The 20,280-nt window shown below is 43.3% G+C and overlaps 1 protein-coding gene across 1 annotated transcript in view; it reads right to left on the bottom strand.

The window, feature by feature from the left end:
* LOC148534458 (alpha-1,4-N-acetylglucosaminyltransferase-like) overlaps positions 1-19,948 on the bottom strand; it is a 46,373-nt gene extending 26,425 nt beyond the window's left edge. Inside the window, exon 1 of the mRNA XM_088466873.1 lies at positions 19,454-19,948. Coding sequence (XP_088322999.1) covers positions 19,454-19,924 — 471 coding nt within the window. The 5' untranslated portion in view covers positions 19,925-19,948. The remainder of the gene's footprint in view (positions 1-19,453) is intronic.
* Positions 19,949-20,280: the final 332 nt, after the last annotated feature.

A 20,280-nucleotide genomic window follows, 5' to 3' on the forward strand; every position in this document is an offset into this window, starting at 1 on the left:
TCATAGAGATAATAACAAGACCATAACATTCTCTAATGTAAATTCAGCAACAACAGTTGATATTAAACATGTAGAAGATTGCAGCACCTGTAAGAACAGTTCAGTTCCCCTGCCACCAGCTGAAGAAAGAGGTAGTAACAAGGTGGAATTCCACCTTTTATATGTTTCAGCAGAAAGAGTAAAAGCAAAAAGCCATCCAATGCTACACTATGAGTCATTAGTCCAGTGCAGTGGATAATACTTTCCGTATTGTGCAAGGTGATGAAACCCTTCCAAGTAGTAATTTGTGGTGTGGTCAGACATTGCCAGCTTGAGTCAGGTGATTCCCCTATTTAAACTTTTGGGAAAGCAGCTCAAGAAACTGAAGAGACTAAATTAAGCAATTCTGCTAAGTATGTTGGACTTGTAGATCAAGTCCTTTATTCGATTCGCCAGTAAGGTTTGTCAGCATCTTGAAATCATATCAATGCATTTTGGCGACCATGCTTGATTCCAGGTTTAAGTCATATGCCGTGTCTTTGTTTCCAATGGGCAGAGGGCCTGATTCACTACAGATCGCTATTGCTATCACAGCTGCGGTCTCACATCTGTAATACCTTGCAGTGCTTCTTATACATTGGGAACATCAAGTAACAGCAGCCCCTCATGCACAATTACAATAGGTCCGCCCTTATTCCAAAATTGCTAACCTCATCGCACACATTGAGTACTCAGCCTACATATGTTGTCGCAGTGTCTAATTTATGCATGCCTATGCAACAGCGTTCAAAAGAACAGGCACGCCTGCATTTCTCCAACCACTTTCCTGTTACAACCCCCAAACGCTGATGTCTCTTCCCTCAGTATGCTATGGCTTTATATCTGCATAGGTGATTCTAGTGCGATCTCAATGCTAAAATACTCACAAGCACTGTGCTGCATACTCATGAGCAGTACACACCATTGGCCGCTATGCGTATGCTCTTGAAGTGTCGATCTGTGATGAATCAGGCCCAAATCTTGGATCTTAGAGATGCAAAGAGCTCCTGGGGAGTAAGTTGTCAGCTCAAACAGAACATAACATGACAAAGTCTCCTTCAAATTCTCTGGCAACTGCTGCTGCCAGGAAAAAACTTTCCCAAGAGACCCACTGGTGATGCAGATGAGAAAATACAACATTTTGACATCTGGTCAGGTCTAAAAAATTGGCAAAAATTAGTGACACCTCTACCGTGACTATCTGATATGGTCACCATCCAAAGAATGGTGGAGGATTATTTTAATGACAGCTTCCAAATAGGCATGTGTGACAGTGCCTTTGACTACTGGGAAAAAAATAGCAATCTGTTAGCCCTTGTTCAAACTGGCTTTGCTTTACTTAAGTTGCCCAACCTCCTTTTTAGTTATTAAGAGTTTTCAGCACAGCCAGAAACCTTTAACAACACTACCATTACTTTCTTAGATGTGACCCTAATTATAGAAATAACCAAATTTCTAATTTGAGAATTTTAAGAACAAACAATGGGCCTGATTCAGACCCATTCGCTAGATGCGATCGCTCGCAGGGCAAGTCGTAAGCACCCCCACTTTGTTTTGGCGAGCGATCATTTTTTGTTTGTAGATGCCCATCAGCCTGTCTAAATATGCCCACTTGCGTATGTCATCTCCAGGAAGTGCATAAAACCATTGGTACATCAAGCACCATTGGATGTGATCGCAGCACTTGAGGTTGACTATACCCTGCCGCAAGCACTGCGAGCACTTCAGTATATATATTTCTAGCAAGTGATGTGTCCTATGATGCTGGCTGTTAATTATGCATGCCTCTGAAATGGTGTTTAAACACTCAGGCATGCCTGCGTCCGCAACTCCACTCCCCCATTACTACTGCCCTGCCCCTGTAACCACCCACAAATGGCCTCTCCTGTCACTCATACCTCTGGGCTGTCTTTGCAGGTAGAACGAGCATATCCCAATCACTCGTACTAGTTTACGCACCTGCACTGTGAACTATACGCATGCGCACATTTGAAAACATCGCCAGCAATGAGTGATCGCTTGCTAGCGAGCAGGTCTGAATCAGGTCCAATATCCACCAGTGATTTTAGATAAAGCGCTGGCGGATACTAGAAAACTATTACAAGAAGAACTTCTAAACGCTAAAAAATCCATGGAAAAGTTAAAAGAAAACAAATTTTCAGGAGAGGAAAGCTTCATTTTATATCCAAATATAATGCAAAATCTAATGAGGTTAAACAAATAATTAAAGCTAACTACCCAATCTTATTAGGGGATACGCAATTGCATAATCTTATTCCAATACAGCCACAAATTGTATATAAGAAAAATAAGAGTCTCAAAAATGTCCTAGCACCTAGCTTTATTAAACTTATTCACAAAGAAGAGGATGTAGACATATAGATAATAACAAGACTGTAACATTCTCTAATGTAAATTCAGCAACAACAGTTGATATTAAACAAGTTATCAATAGTGACACCCATTTTGTTATCTATGTTCTATGGTGTTTATGTCCATGTTATTATGTAGGTAGAACCACCAGACATTTAAAGAGAAGATTTTAGAACAGAGATGTAACATTCTAAAGAATGCTGTAAACCATAGTGATTCAAGACATTTCTTGGAACACAATGAGGGACAAATAAAAAATCTAAGGGTAATTGGCTTGGAACACATCCACAATACTAATAGAGGTGGTGACAGATATCTAAAACTCTGTCAGCAAGAAGTATACTGAATGTATAAATTAAAAACCTTGATTCCCGAAGGTCTGAATGAGGCGGTGGAGTTAAATACTATTAGGTGAGCAACTTGGCATACAGGGGATTTTAGAGACTGTCTTGGCTCATCATCCCTTACCTGCCTCTCTCACCTGATGTTTTTTCGAACGCCCCCATAATCACAGACCAACACTTTTCTTTTACTAGCCCTATCTGAACATATCCCCCACTTGAGATACATCTTTTTCTGTTCTTTTTTCTTGTTGTTTTTTATGTGATACTTTATACAATTTATATGTATACACTGGAATAATATCATTATTACTGAGAGTATTCTCTCAGGTTTAATGTATATCAAACATATTGTCTCCTAATATAAGGGGGGCATATAAAAGAATTATGTGACTTTATCACATAGTAACAAAGTGTAAGATAATTATATTGCTTAAATAAAACCTATCGGTGATTGGGGGGAGATCCTGTGAGAGGATTTAAAAATAAACTTGATGGGATATTAGATGTAGCTTTAAATAACAACTGGATCAACCAAAATGCCCAGGGATACATGAAAACAGAATTTCCAATATGCCCTATACTTTATTTATTGCCTAAAATTCACAAGATCCTTGATAAACCCCTGGGGCGACCTATAATTTCCAGTTGTAATTCTTTGTTTTTCAGAGTTGTGTCACCAAAATTGAAAGTTATTTGAAGGATACAAGTGATTTACTTGATAAAATTAGATCTTTACGTAATAAAGATGGTATTCTGGTGACCTTAGAGGTATCATCTTTATATACGGTCATTCCCCATGAGGAGGAGATGGTGGCGGTGAGAAAAACTCTTTCTAATACACACGTGGGACCATCACCTATTGAATTTTTTATGGAACTACTAGAACTGATGTTGACTTGCAATTACTTTAGATATGGGGACCAATACTACCTCCAGATGGCCGGAACCGCAATGGGTAGTAATATCGCACCAGCGTATGCGAGCATCTATATGGATACTTTTGAGAGAAATTGTGTGTTCCCGCCGTTTGGGGGTAGTATTGGTTTCTATCGAAGATTTATAGATGATATTCTTCTAATTTGGAGTGGCTTGGAGGAGGCAATTTTGGGCATGTTGGAGCACTTGAACCAACTTGATACTCCTATTAAACTAACCATGTCATATGACTATAGACTGATAGATTTTTTGGATGTAACCATATACACCACTGATTTTGGCTATGGATACAGACTCTACATAAAACCAACTGATCGTAACACTTTTTTAGATTTTAAAAGTCACCACCCTGAGTCCTTGAAACGCAATTTACCTGTTTCTCAATTTCTTTGCATTCTCCGGAACAACCCTGATCCATAGACAGCTGACTCCCAAATAAGGGAGATTCAAGATAGATCTCTGGTGAGAGGCTACAATCTAAGAACCACAGAAAGATGGCTCTTGAAGGCAAGGAAGATCTTCACTGAAGGCAACCAGAAGAAACAAAAAACAGAGATGGTGAATCCTTTTGTCATGACAATGACATTTGATACTGCTGGACCACTTATCAGTAAAGCGGTTCATGAGCATTGGCATGTGGTCACCAGTGATCCTTTGTTGAAATGGCGGATACCCGAGAAGCCACTTATGAGTTGTAGACAGGGTCGCAACCTTAAAGATATCCTTATGCGGCCAGATATGGCCATCCCACAAGACACACCTACATGGCTGAATAAAACAAAACCGGGGTGCTAATAGTGTTAATAGTGTGTGAACTGCACCACATGCAGGAGCATGATGGTGGGACAATTCTTCCATCACCCCCACACAGGACATAAGATCCCCATATGACATCGTGTTACATGTAATTCTGATCATGTAATCTACATCTTATTATGCCCATGTTCGTTATACTATGTGGGCAAGACTATTCGCCCAATTCACGAGTGAATGGCGAACCACAGGTCCTCGATTAGGACTGCCTTATCGATTGTATCTTCCGATAAACCGGTTGCCCGACACTTCCATGAGGCACAGCATGCTTTGTCATCACTGAAATGCATGATTATTGATTGGCTGCCCCCTCTCAGATGGGGAGGGGATTGTGCCAAGATATTATTGCGGTCAGTTTGGTGATTTTGTGGAGGTTCTGTGATATAGATTTTATTATGTCATGTGTGATATTTATTAATATGGATAAGAAGTATTTTAAACATGTACATTGTGCTTATTCTGACATGATCATGTGCTTGATGTTATTTTATAATCGGGTCAGCTAAGGATTGTTTCAGTCCTTTTACCTCCATTACCTTTAGATGGTCTAGGTGGCTGTTTATCCATTTCTATAATAGATACTCGGTATATTCCTTAATTGAGTGGAACGCATGCCAGCGGAAGCCATCAGAGTTTCATCAGCACAGTGGGATTATGTCCACTTAGCGCTGTTTTTATTGATCAGGTATGGAGAGTCTCAGCTAATAGTGCATGTGTTAATATCATATTTGTTTGTTTATATTGGCACCGCTGATGATGATTGACCATAATGCACTCCCTCAGCAGGTGGGTTACCACCTTAGAAAGGTAGGAGTTACATAATTAGCCTGGTGGGTATATAGTAGGGGTGTGCACCGGCCACTTTTCGTGTTTTGGTTTTGGATCTGGATCTTTCTTCGTGTTTTGGATCTGGATTGGTTTTGCCAAAACCACCCTTCCGTGTTTTGGGTTCTGGGTTTTGTGTTTTGGATCTGTATTTTTTTGAAAAAAAGCATAAAAACAGCTAAAATCACAGAATTTGTAGGTTTTTCTGCTCCTATGCTATTATTAACCTCAATAACCTTAATTTCCACTCATTTCCAGTCTATTCTGAACACCTCACACCTCACAATAGTGTTTTTATGTCCAAAAGGTTGCACCGAGGTAGCTGGATGACTATGCTAAGCGACACGAGTGGGCGGCACAAACACGTGACCCATCTAGGAGTGACACTGCAGTGGCAGGCAGGATGGCAGTTAGAAAAACTAGGCCCCAAACTGTACATAATGCAAAGAAAAAAAGAGGTGCAAGATGGAATTGTCCTTGGGCCCTCCCACCCACCCTTATGTTGTATAAACAGAACATGCACACTTTAACAAATCAATCATTTCAGCGCCAGGGTCTGCCACACAACTGTGGCTGAAATGATTGGTTCGTTTGGGCCCCCACAAAACAAGCTGGCAATTAATGTGTCCCTGCACAAACTGGCTCTACGGAGGCAAGATGTCATCCTCATCCTCCTCATCCACCGATTCCTCACCCTCTTCAGTGTGTACATCCTCATCCTCACAAAGTATTAACTCGTCCCCACTTGAATCCACCACCACAGGTCCCTCTGTACCTTCTGGAGGCTGGTCTCCCTGGAAGAGCTGATAATTCATTTTGATGAACATCATCTTCTCCACATTCTGTGGAAGCAACCTCCTACGCCTTTCGCTGACAAGGTTCCCGGCTGCACTAAACACTCTTTCGGAGTACACACTGGAGGGGGGGCAACTCAGGTAAAATAGAGCCAGTTTGTACAGGGGCCTCCAAATTGCCTCTTTTTCCTGCCAGTACAGGTATGGACTGTCTGACATGCCTACTTGGATGCTGTCACCGATGTAATCCTCCACCATTCTGTCAATGGTGACAGTATCATATGCAGTGACAGTAGACATGTCAGAAATTGTTGCCAGGTCCTTCAGTCCGGACCAGATGTCCAAACTTGGTCCTGCCTGCCCTGCATCACCGCCAGCGGGTTGCTTAGGATACCTAAGTTTTTTCCTGGCAGCCCCAGTTGCGGGAGAAAATGAAGAAGGAGCCGTTGACGTGTCACGTTCCGCTTCAGCTGACAGTGTGTTCACCAGCAGGTCTTTGCACCTCTGCAGGCTTGTGTCGGCCGGAAAGAGAGACACCACATAGGCTTTAAACCTAGGATCGAGCACGGTGGCCAAAATGTAGTGGTCTGATTTCAACAGATTGACCACCCTGGAATCCTGGCAAAGCGAATGAAGGGCTTCATCCACAAGTCCCACATGCCGAGCGGAATCGCTCCGTCTTAGCTCCTCCTTCACTTTCTCCAGCTGCTTCTGCAAAAGCCTGATGAGGGGAATGACCTGACTCAAGCTGGCAGTGTCTGAACTGACTTCACGTGTGGCAAGTTCGAAGGGCTGAAGAACCTTGCACAACACGGAAATCATTCTCCACTGCGCTTGAGTCAGGTGCATACCCCCTCCTTTGCCTATGTCATAGGTGGATGTATAGGCTTGTATGGCCTTTTGCTGCTCCTCCATCCTCTGAAGCATATAGAGGGTTGAGTTCCACCGCGTCACAACCTCTTGCTTCAGGTGATGGCGGGGCAGGTTCAAGAGTGTTTGCTGGCGCTCCAGTCTTCGGCACGCAGTCGCTGAATGGCGAAAGTGGCCAGAAATTTTTCGGGCCACCCAAAGCGTCTCCTGCACGCCCCTGTCGCTTTTCAGAAAATTCTGCACCACCAAGTTTATTGTGTGAGCAAAACATGGGACGTGCTGGAATTTGCCCAGATGTAATGCCCGCACAATATTGGTGGCGTTGTCAGATATCACAAATCCCCAGGAGAGTCTAAGTGGGGTAAGCCACTGGGCGATGATTTCCCTCAGTTTCTCTAAGAGGTTGTCGGCGGTGTGCCTCTTACTGAAACCGGTGATACACAGCGTAGCCTGCCTTGTAACGAGCTGGCGTTTCTGAGATGCTGCTACTGGTGACGCTGCTGCTGTTGCTGCGTAAGGTGATACATCTGCCCAGTGGGCTGTCACAGTCATATAGTCCTTAGTCTGCCCTGTTCCACTTGTCCACATGTCCGTGGTTAAGTGGACATTGTGTACAACGGCATTTTTCAGGACACTGAGGACACTTTTTCTGACGTTTCTGTACAGTCTCGGTATCGCCTGCCTAGTGAAGTGGAATCTAGACGGGATTTGGAACCGGGGACACACTACCTCCATCAATTGTCTAAATCCCACTGCACTAATGGCGGATACCGGACGCACGTCTAACACCAACATAGCAGTCAAGGCCTCAGTTATACGTTTTGCTTCAGGATGACTGCTGTCGTACTTCATCCTCCTCGCTAAGGACTGTTGGAGGGTCAATTGTTTAGTAAAAGTAGTGGTGTTCCTACTTCCTCTCTGGGATGATGAACGACTCCCAGCAGCAGCAGCAACAGCAGCAGCGGCAGCAGTAGGCGTAGCAATGCAGGATCCTCCGGAGGAATCCCGGATAGGAGAGTCAGTCATGCCAGTGATATGGCCTGCAGGACTACTTCCGATCCTGACTAAGGAGGAAATTGACGAGGAGGGAGTTGACGGTGTGGTTTGCAGGCGCTTGGATACAACAGGACAACGGGATTTAGGTGTCCCTGGACTGCTTACGGTCTGAGCCAAAGTTTCTGAACTTGACAGTAACTTTTTATGAACGCGCTGCAGGTGCCGTATAAGGGAGGATGTTCCTAGGTGGTTGACGTCCCTACCCCTACTTATTTCACCTTTACATATGGTACATATGGCAAGACAGTTGTTGTCCGGATTTGGATAGAAATATTGCCAGACCAAAGAGGTGGAATGTTTGGTCTTCTGCCCAGGCATGACCGTGATGGGCTTTTTCATCCCACGGACAACAACTGTCTCCCCCGGAGCCTGATTTAAACAAACCACATCACCATCAGAATCCTCCTCGCCAACTTCCTCCTCAGCGCCAGCTACACCAGTATCCTCATCCTGTTGTACTTCAACAGTGACATCTTCAATTTGCATATCAGCAAGTGGACTGTGGGTGCTCCTTTCAGCACTTGCAGGGGGCGTGCAAATGGTGGAAAGAGCCACCTCTTCCCGTCCAGTGCTGGGAAGGTCAGGCATCGCAACCACCACCACACTTGGACTCTCTTTGGGGATTTGTGATATCTTCTTAGAAAGCACAGTTCTTCGCTGTGCTTTTGCCAGCTTAACTCTTTTGATTTTTTTAGTGGGAGGAGTGCTTCCATCGTCATGTGAAGCTGAACCACTAGTCATGAACATACTAGGGATCGACCTTAGCCGTTCCTTGCCACTCCGTGTCGTAAATGGCATATTGGCAAGTTTACGTTTCTCTTCAGCTGATTTAAATGTCTTTTTCAAGGTCATTTTCCTGAACTTTGCCATTTGGGATTGTATGTGCCCTCTACTATGACATTGGGCATCGGCCTTGGCAGACGACGTTGATGGCATGTTATCGTCTATGTCATGACTAGTGGCAGCAGCTTCAGCACTAGGAGGAAGTGGTTCTTGATCTTTCTCTATTTTATTTTTATCGGAGAAAGTTTGGTCCTCCATTTATGTTATATCGATTTGATATATACGTGCGGCTAAACACAGAAAATAAATTTTTTTTTGGTTCGGACTGGAGTGTACTTTGTGGGTTACAGCACCCTTTAACGGTCAAGCCAGCCGGCCCTTTACTTATGACACAGGCGCACTCTTGGCACTACTTTGTTGATGCACGTGCGGCTACTGCGCACACAATTCACAAACACAGAAAATAATTTTTTTTTTGGTTTGGACTGGAGTGTACTTTCGGGGGTTACAGCACCCTTAACGGTCAAGCCAGCCGGCCCTTTACTTATGACACAGGCGCACGCTTGGCACTACTTTGTTGATGCACGTGCGGCTACTGCGCACACAATTCACAAACACAGAAAATAATTTTTTTTTTGGTTTGGACTGGAGTGTACTTTCGGGAGTTACAGCACCCTTAACGGTCAAGCCAGCCGGCCCTTTACTTATGACACAGGCGCACGCTTGGCACTACTTTGTTGATGCACGTGCGGCTACTGCGCACACAATTCACAAACACAGAAAATAATTTTTTTTTGGTTTGGACTGGAGTGTACTTTCAGGGGTTACAGCACCCTTTAACGGTCAAGCCAGCCGGCCCTTTACTTATGACACAGGCGCACGCTTGGCACTACTTTGTTGATGCACGTGCGGCTACTGCGCACACAATTCACAAACACAGAAAATAATTTTTTTTTGGTTTGGACTGGAGTGTACTTTCGGGGGTTACAGCACCCTTTAACGGTCAAGCCAGCCGGCCCTTTACTTATGACACAGGCGCACTCTTGGCACTACTTTGTTGATGCACGTGCGGCTACTGCGCACACAATTCACAAACACAGAAAATAATTTTTTTTTAGGTTTGGACTGGAGTGTACTTTCGGGGGTTACAGCACCCTTAACGGTCAAGCCAGCCGGCCCTTTACTTATGACACAGGCGCACGCTTGGCACTACTTTGTTGATGCACGTGCGGCTACTGCGCACACAATTCACAAACACAGAAAATAATTTTTTTTTAGGTTTGGACTGGAGTGTACTTTCGGGGGTTACAGCACCCTTTAACGGTCAAGCCAGCCGGCCCTTTACTTATGACACAGGCGCACGCTTGGCACTACTTTGTTGATGCACGTGCGGCTACTGCGCACACAATTCACAAACACAGAAAATAATTTTTTTTTAGGTTTGGACTGGAGTGTACTTTCGGGGGTTACAGCACCCTTAACGGTCAAGCCAGCCGGCCCTTTACTTATGACACAGGCGCACGCTTGGCACTACTTTGTTGATGCACGTGCGGCTACTGCGCACACAATTCACAAACACAGAAAATAATTTTTTTTTTGGTTTGGACTGGAGTGTACTTTCGGGGGTTACAGCACCCTTAACGGTCAAGCCAGCCGGCCCTTTACTTATGACACAGGCGCACGCTTGGCACTACTTTGTTGATGCACGTGCGGCTACTGCGCACACAATTCACAAACACAGAAAATAATTTTTTTTTTGGTTTGGACTGGAGTGTACTTTCGGGGGTTACAGCACCCTTAACGGTCAAGCCAGCCGGCCCTTTACTTATGACACAGGCGCACGCTTGGCACTACTTTGTTGATGCACGTGCGGCTACTGCGCACACAATTCACAAACACAGAAAATAATTTTTTTTTTGGTTTGGACTGGAGTGTACTTTCGGGGGTTACAGCACCCTTAACGGTCAAGCCAGCCGGCCCTTTACTTATGACACAGGCGAACGCTTGACACTACTTTGTTGATGCACGTGCGGCTACTGCGCACACAATTCACAAACACAGAAAATAATTTTTTTTTGGTTTGGACTGGAGTGTACTTTCAGGGGTTACAGCACCCTTTAACGGTCAAGCCAGCCGGCCCTTTACTTATGACACAGGCGCACGCTTGGCACTACTTTGTTGATGCACGTGCGGCTACTGCGCACACAATTCACAAACACAGAAAATAATTTTTTTTTGGTTTGGACTGGAGTGTACTTTCGGGGGTTACAGCACCCTTTAATGGTCAAGCCAGCCGGCCCTTTACTTATGACACAGGGGCACTCTTGGCACTACTTTGTTGATGCACGTGCGGCTACTGCGCACACAATTCACAAACACAGAAAATAATTTTTTTTTAGGTTTGGACTGGAGTGTACTTTCGGGGGTTACAGCACCCTTAACGGTCAAGCCAGCCGGCCCTTTACTTATGACACAGGCGCACGCTTGGCACTACTTTGTTGATGCACGTGCGGCTACTGCGCACACAATTCACAAACACAGAAAATAATTTTTTTTTGGTTTGGACTGGAGTGTACTTTCGGGGGTTACAGCACCCTTTAACGGTCAAGCCAGCCGGCCCTTTACTTATGACACAGGCGCACGCTTGGCACTACTTTGTTGATGCACGTGCGGCTACTGCGCACACAATTCACAAACACAGAAAATAATTTTTTTTTAGGTTTGGACTGGAGTGTACTTTCGGGGGTTACAGCACCCTTAACGGTCAAGCCAGCCGGCCCTTTACTTATGACACAGGCGCACGCTTGGCACTACTTTGTTGATGCACGTGCGGCTACTGCGCACACAATTCACAAACACAGAAAATAATTTTTTTTTTGGTTTGGACTGGAGTGTACTTTCGGGGGTTACAGCACCCTTAACGGTCAAGCCAGCCGGCCCTTTACTTATGACACAGGCGCACGCTTGGCACTACTTTGTTGATGCACGTGCGGCTACTGCGCACACAATTCACAAACACAGAAAATATATTATTTTTTTAGCACTTGGGGGGAGCACCCCTGATGGACAGAGCACCCCCTGGACAACACTACAGCACCCCTTTAGGACTGGGACACTGCACAGGACTTTGGAACTGACTGCACAACACAGTCCAGCCAGCCCCTATGGACTTTGAAGTAGTGGACACAGCCCCTATTAACAACAGCAGCACAGCACAACACAGCCAGCCCCTATGGACTTTGAAGTAGTGGACAACAGCAGCACTACACTACACTACACTACACAGCACTAACTCCCACCCTCCCTCTTCACTGTCCACAGCCGAGTGAGAAAATGGCGCCGACGCGGGTACCTTATATAGGATCCAAAACCCGCGAGACTCGGAAGGCGGGATGATGACGTTTTGCCTCGATGTCAGATCCGAGTCAGGCGGGAAAAGTCGAGCCTGACTCGGATCGGACTCGGATCGGGGGGGCTCGGGGGGGTTCGGATTTCAGAAATCCGAACCCGCTCACCCCTAGTATATAGGGGGAGTATGTCTCTTGTATTGTTATCTTGACAAAGGTCCACACATAGGACCGAAACATTTATTATCCTACTAATGTTGTGAAGTCTTTGATCTATGGAATAAAGAACATTTTTTTTGTGAAGACTAGTGAGTGCACCCCTATTTTTTCATTTGTATATATATATATATATATATATATATTATACACAACTATTTACATTTTTGGAGGAATATATACTGTTATTTCTATGTAGGATATTATTATTTGATACAAATAAATGATAATAATATGGCATTGTTAGATTAGCTAAATTAGAAACATGTATGTGAATACATCCAGTCAATCAGAACCTTTCTAATATGGGTTTTAAATGATCGATGAGAGCTCTTTAGGTCATAATCCTCATGATGATATTCCACCACACCCAAGCCGTTAGCATCATGACATGTGATCACAACGTGCCTGGAAAGTTGAAAAGAGGGCTTTCCCTTTTGCTCTCCCTAGAAACAGAAGGTATGTTTGCTGTGACATGACATGTGGGATCGGTATGATTTACAGTGACAGCCCAACAGAAGTGGAAATCCAGATAGTCCATTATGGCAAGTATACTAACCTAATTCCCCCCCTTACCCTAACTCTCCTTTAGGGGTGCCTAACCCTAACCCCCCTCTAATCCTCTTCCACTAGCCTAACCCTAACCTCCCGGGGGGTGCCTAACCCTAAGTCAACCCCGGGAGCTCTAAACCTAACCCTCCCCCCCACGGCTGTCCACGCCCGGCGCCCGTCTTACCTTCGATCGGTATGCCGGTCATCGGGCTCCCGGCATAGGTCTAATGATAGGTGTCAGGATTTAGACGCCTGTCATAAGACACTTGCCGGGATTAGACAGTCAGGAAGCCGGCGGTCAGGATCCCGTCCGTCGACTTCCTGACAGCTTCGACATGTCGCTATGCCAACTAGATATAAACATAACCAATAAGCTCTGACCACGTGAAAATGTCACATGCAAAATTAACGTGTCATTTTGTTATCTATTGAATACTTAATATAAAAGTAACATTTTTAGATACATAAGATAGAACATATAAAGAGCCGTGTGGTCCATTTCTTTTTATTATGTTTTGAATGTTTTATATGATATTTTTTTTAATCATTATTTACATATTTTATAAAATTAGGTGACAATGATTATAGCAATTAAGTGGTGTATAAATATATGCACGCTAATGAGGAAAGATATCCATTTGCCTCTGAGGAAGCTGTTGTTTGACAGGGAAACGCATTAGCGATACACCTGACCCTGCTACTAGGACCTGTTTCCAATACCACAGAGGAACTTTTGTGAATTCCACAAATCTTTTTTGGTTTCAACACATCCTTTATCTAGTGGTCCTTCTGCCCCATTGTGGGTGAATCCACTCCAGCTCACCGTGCACCAAACTTCAGCATTTATATGTAATTGTGGAGGTACCTCTAAGCATTATGATGAACTTTGTTCTGGACTTTTGTATGGGATATACAGCAAGAATGACATCACTAACTATACCACTGTAAAACTACTGGGGCCAACCTATACCAACTGTGGTAATTATACTAACATTTAAAACAACAGGCACTGTTTGATACATTTGATGCTGCTGATTTTATTCAAGCAATCTTTTGAATTAAGTAGCAGGTGTCAAGTGAAAATAACACTTTCCAATATTTAGAAGCTTTTTGAAAGCTACAAATGTTTTATATATAATATGATTCATTATATGTGATTTTAATTTGTGAAAATTAAATAATATAAATATTTTTATACAAGATCACACGGCTCTATATTGATTTTCTTTTTATATTATTTTTCTTCAAATAAGAAATATAAGCATATTGGTTTTATAACTCACAATTGAACCAGATTACATTTTTAGCACCACTCTTTTTGTTTTGTATTCAGCCAGAAAACTTGTCAGAAATTGGAGTAGGTGGCTAATTCCTCAAAATGTTGAAAAGATGATGTTCATCAAAACGAACTACAAATTCCACTAGGAAGAACCTGTAATGGTGGATTGCTGCGGGGATGAATTAACATTGTGTGAAGATGATGTAAACACTAATGAGAATGAGAATGACAATGACATCTTGCCTCTGTAGAGATCATTGCCAGCAATGTCAGCTGCCCATTGTTAGCTTGTTTTGAGGGGGCCCAGACAAACTGATCACTTCAGCCACATAAGTGGCAATCCCTGTCACTGAAGTGTTTGGTTTGGTAAACTGTGCATGTGCTTTATAATATACAACATAAGGGTGGGTGTGAGGGCCCAAGGACAACTCCATCTTGCACCACTTTTTCATTATGGGCTTTACCAAGATTGTGTGTGTTTGATTGGGAGTGTACCCTATATTCCTTTACTTTACTGGGGCATTTATGTTATTTTGTATCTTATAATGCCATCTATCACTAGCTTCTAATACAGGCATTTGGGTCTCTCTTCCTGTAGCTTCTTAGCAGATGCGTATAGAATCCAAAACCCATGAAATCTGATATTGCTAATTTCCTGATGATGCCGCCAATACTTTTGAGAGGTGAAGAAACGCGTGGAGTCTGTGAACAGCCGCGACTGTGATCTCATCACCTATACTGATTATTTAATGCTTCTAACAAACCATCTACTATAAATGGCAACATCGGCCTAAGAACCTTCCAAATATTCCACTGAAACATATAGGAATATTCCAGTCGCAAACAGGTTCGAGCAATTATATGTGAGTGCACCACATTTCTTTATATAAAGATACCTGCCTTATTTAGAGCACAGGTAATTTATGCTCTCCCAATAAGAACCTGCAGATATTTAATGTTACAAACGTACCTGGCATAAAAGCACAATAACTAATTTGTTACAAAGTAATATATGTGGAACTGAAACAGAATGACTGATTTGTATCTGCTGAGACACTGTTGAGATGCATGCGGAGCATTTAAACGTATTAATATATACAGGCTGTAGGAAATCCGAGCCATTTGTTAAGGAATGAATACAAGGAGGAAATGGTGTTTCTTATTCGTGCCACCGGCAGAGAGTTTTTATACGGTTTTATACCTGCTACAATTATTGAGAACATAATATCAGGAGGAAGCTGTGGACCTGATTCAGACCCAGTCGCTAGGATGCGTTCGCTCATAGCTGGCCAATATTTGCATTCTGCGCATGTGTACGTATCGCAGTGCGCGTGTGCAAATCAGTGCGAGAGATCGGTAAAGCGCTCACTTCTTGCACATAGACAGCCCAGCAGAGTGAGTGACAGGAGAAGTCATTTGTGGGTGGTGACAGGGGCTCACCATTGACAACGGGGGAGTGGAGGTGCGAACGCAGGCATGCCTGAGCATCTTAACGCCATTTCAGAGGCGTGCATAAGTAACAGGCAGCGTCATAGTACACATCACCTGTATTGTACTGGTTGTATTTTACACTGAAGTGATCGCAGTGCTTGCGGTAGGGTATAGTCAACCTGAAGTGCTGCATTCACTTCCGATGGTACCCGGTGTACCGATGGTTGCATACACTTCCTGGAGATGATGTGCGCAAGTGGGCGTCTTAAGACAGGTTGGTGGGCATCTACATACACAAAGCGATCGCATGCCAAGACATAGTGGGCGTGCTTATGCATTGACGTGCGATCGCCTGCCTTGCTGGGTGTGTGCCGGATTTGCATACGCTGGGTGCGAACGTATCTAGCAAGTGGGATGGAATCGAGCCCTGTGTCTCTTACTTTTGCCTATAAACAAAAAGTCTTCCGGGATTCAAGTAATCTAAAGGACCGAGTATATACTGTACATTGTAGCTATATGTGTTTGCATGCTAAACAAAATAGACCAGATACACAGACAATTGGTTTTTTATCTATGTTTACATATATTTCTTTGGGACATGTCTTTTAATATATTATATAATTATTGAGATATGTAATTTTTATGTGTCATTAAAATATTGATTATTCAGACAGCACACTTTTCTCTGCTATTTTCGGTTGTATGCATTTCTGAAAGGTTTAGTATTACCTAACCTGATTTTGAAGCGGCACTCCGATATTTCTAAAATAATTTTAATATTTTTATTGTCATCTAAAGGCCAGCGCCAGATTTTGCTATTTTTTGGTTTCCATTTTATAGATATGAATGTGTATTATTGATCATATAGAATAATATGCAAAAGGGATATTAAAAAATTTAAAAGACAAATGTTGTATCGCTAACTAGTTATGACAATGAGTAGTCAGGCTATAATAGGAGTGATGGAATAACAATGCCACCCTTGATGAGGTGTGAGATAGAGGATTAGCTGAGAAGAGGAGTTCACTGAAAGAGTGTGCATGAATCAATGACCAAAAAAATAATGGCCATGTGCAGGATGGACCTCTGATGTGCTAAAGGCTTTGTTGTAGGCTTTCATGTATGCTTCCAGGTATGTATTGACATATAATTAATATCCAGTACCTCGTCTTTCTGTTTTTAATGAATTAAATGTTTTGCCCTAGAGGAGGGGCCATCTGGATTGCAGACTTTACTATTAGTTTTTTGCAGCTTTGCAATGCAATCCTTGCAATCATGCAAATGCAACAGGAGGTGTACGACACCCCCTGTTGCATTTACGATCCCAGTACTGTGTCGGAGGTTGCAGTGCTGAGTTCACCATCGTGACCATCGGTGGTCAGTGGTCATGATGGTGGTCGGAGCCAGGCGGCCGGCAAGCCGAGTAAGCCTCAGCTTACTCAGGCTGGCCATCTTGCGAGCCCAGCAGACTGCGTACGTCCATGCAGTCTCTGGGCTGACCACACCCAAAAAACGTTGCGCTTCCGGGAACACCGGCTGACCCCACCCCTGCACCGCCCCTTAAATGCCTCTGCCTATCAATCAGGCAGAGACATTCAAGGGCTAGCATGCGTGTTAGCAGGACCCATTCTGCACCCTCACAGAATGAGTCCTGTGCATGCGCAGATTCCCGAATATGTACTCTTGTTCAAATAATTCTATTTCTTTGAAGAATGTCTCCTTCCTTTGCCTTGTTAAAACACTTTATATATTGAACATTTCTATCATGTCACCCACTTTCCCTTCTCTGCTCCAAACTATTAATATTTTAGTCTTTCCTGGTACATTTTGTGGTGTAGACCTTGCACCATTTTAGTTGCCCTTCTATGTACAGTCACTAATGTATTACTATTAGGGATGAGCGGGTTCGGTTCCCTGAGAACCGAACCCACCCGAACTTCGGGGATCCGGGGCGATCCGAGCCCAAGCTCGGATCTCCCTGTCTGCCCCGGATCCCTCTCCCGAGGCAAAACCTCGAGATCTGCTGTCGGATCTCGAGGTTTTGCCTCGAGCGGCCATTTAAAAAAAAATGCCTTTGCCTTTAATGGGCAAAGTGCTGATTGGCTGACAGAGCCGTCTGTCACGGCTCTCAGCCAATCAGCATTATGGTGCTCATTTGCATGTAGCACGGACTCGTGAGATCCGTGCTACATGCATCTGTGTGATTGACAGTGACACAGAGCACAGATGGGTCAGTGAGACCCGTCTGTGCTGCTGTGTATTTCAATGACACAGATGCACGCACGGACCAGGAGATCCGTGCTACTTGCATCTGTGTCATTGACACAGAGCACTAACGGGTCCGTGAGACCCGTCTGTGCTGCTGTGGTAAATAAAAAAAAAAAAACCTGTGTAAAAAGAGAAAAAAATGGCGTCCTCCCCCCCAAAAAAAGAGCAACCAGCCCCGGGCATTAGTGACCCAGTGCTGGGTGTGCTTAAGTACAGGGGACCCCTACGTCGTTTGTCCCCTGTATTTAAGCACACCCAGCACTGGGTTACTAATGCCCGGGGCTGGTTGCTCTTTTTTGGGGGGGTGCACGCCATTTTTTTCTTTTTTTACACAGGTTTTTTTTTTTTTTTTTACCACAGCAGCACAGACGGGTCTCACGGACCTGTCATTGCTCTGTGCCAATCACACAGATGCATGTAGCACGGATCTCCCGGGTTCGTGCTACATGCAAATGGGCACCATAACGCTGATTGGCTTCCTGTCTGCCACTGCAGTGCCACTCCTAGATGGGCCACGTGTTTGTGCCGCCCCCTTGTGTCGCTTAGCATAGTCATCCAGCTTCCTCGGTACAACCTTTTGGCCTAAAAACAATATTGTGAGGTGTGAGGTGTTCAGAATAGAGTGGAAATGAGTGGAAATTAATGTTATTGGGGTTATTAATAGCGTAGGAACAAAAAAAGGCCCATTTATGTGATTTTAGCGGGTTTTTTTTATTTTTTAAGAAAAAATCCAGATCCAAAACACAAAACCCAGAACCCAAAACACGGAAGGGTGGTTTTGGCAAAACCAATCCAGATCCAAAACACGAAGAAAGATCCAGATCCAAAACCAAAACACAAAACACGAAAAGTGTCCGGTGCACACCCCTAATTACTATCCTTCTGGAGATATGTTATTCGAGATGAAGACGTACCAATGACCTATACAGTGGTATCACTTTTTTCTTTCTGCTACTGATTCCTCTCCCTATGCAACCAAGCACCTGACTTGCCTTCCTTGCCTTGCCTTCAACGCATATCTCTACTAAGAGGTCATATTTTATGGACTGTTTTTAATCAAACACAGGTGCGTTAATCTATTTACCTGGGTCCGTAATTATCCCACCTGCTTCACAGACAGAAAACATGACCTGCTGGGAAACCTTGTGGGTTGATGCTGAGAATCAATGTTTTATAGCAAAATATAATGAAAAATGAATTAAATAAAAGTTTTCTTGCCTGATCTATTCTTTCTAACAGGAAGTAACTTAGGTGGTTAAAATTCTTTTACATTTTTTCTAATGCAAAATAGTAAACAATTGAATGAAGAAAAGCTAAAAATGTATTGCGTTTTTGTACATAAGAATAAGAAATGAATTGGCCCCTCAGTATCCAAAAATGTTAAAATCTTGGGAAACTTTTGACCTGGGGTTTGGAAAATAAATGACAATATACTGTAGAAAAGGACAATTTTGTAACTGGAATTTTTACATAATAGAGAACACTGCATACAAAATTACTTTTTTTCTCTACCTTCAAGGAATAAATGAATAAAGTACGATGCTTTACCTTTTCATACCAAGCAAGAAGTGGCGTGTCTCTAAAAACCTCTTCATATCTCAGAGGGAAGTAATACACATTCTTAAAATTTGACAGTATTGGAAAATATTTCTTTGCTGTGTCTTCAGAGTTTGTATTATTCAATCCTTTCATGAAGTAAATCACTGGTCTTTCACTATACACCCGAGCTGCAGACTCAATAGCACATAACACCAGTGAAGGTGGGTGCATCCTGTCTGTGGTCTCCACGAAAATAATACTATCACCCCCTCCTAAAATGTCTGATGGATTTAGAGAATTGGAGCCAATGTCTTCTGTTATTTTATTGGAAAACAGTCTTTTTCTGAAGCTATTAAATATATCTCCTTCTGAGAAGAAAGACTTGTAATGATGAACAAGCTGAAGATTGAAGTTTCTGTAGAAGAAACCAATGGCTACCAATAGAAGAAAGAAGATCAATCTCTTCCAGGCTTTTATCATTGTTGTAAAATGGTGGTCAGACTGCAAGAGAAAGCACATTACTTTATGGTATGCTGAAACAATCTAATACAAGTTAACACAATTTAACATTGCAACAAAAATCTAAGAAACTAAAGCAAATGAAAATGTATCACATACAGTAATATGGGTATGTAATATATATGTAATATATATATCCTGGCGGTTGAGATGCTGGTGCTTAGAATTCCCGTGCCGGAATCCTGACACCAGTCAGAAGCCCGGTGCCAGCATCCTGATCGCCTGCATCCTGACGGTAAGTACAATTAGGCACTAGGAAGAGGGTTAGGGTCAGGCTGTGGGGGGAGGCGGATAAGGTTAATCTGCAGGGGGGAAGG

The sequence above is a fragment of the Taudactylus pleione genome, unplaced genomic scaffold, assembly GCF_031769625.1.
Source record: "Taudactylus pleione unplaced genomic scaffold, aTauple2 ptg000066l, whole genome shotgun sequence".
Classification (NCBI taxonomy): domain Eukaryota; kingdom Metazoa; phylum Chordata; class Amphibia; order Anura; family Myobatrachidae; genus Taudactylus; species Taudactylus pleione.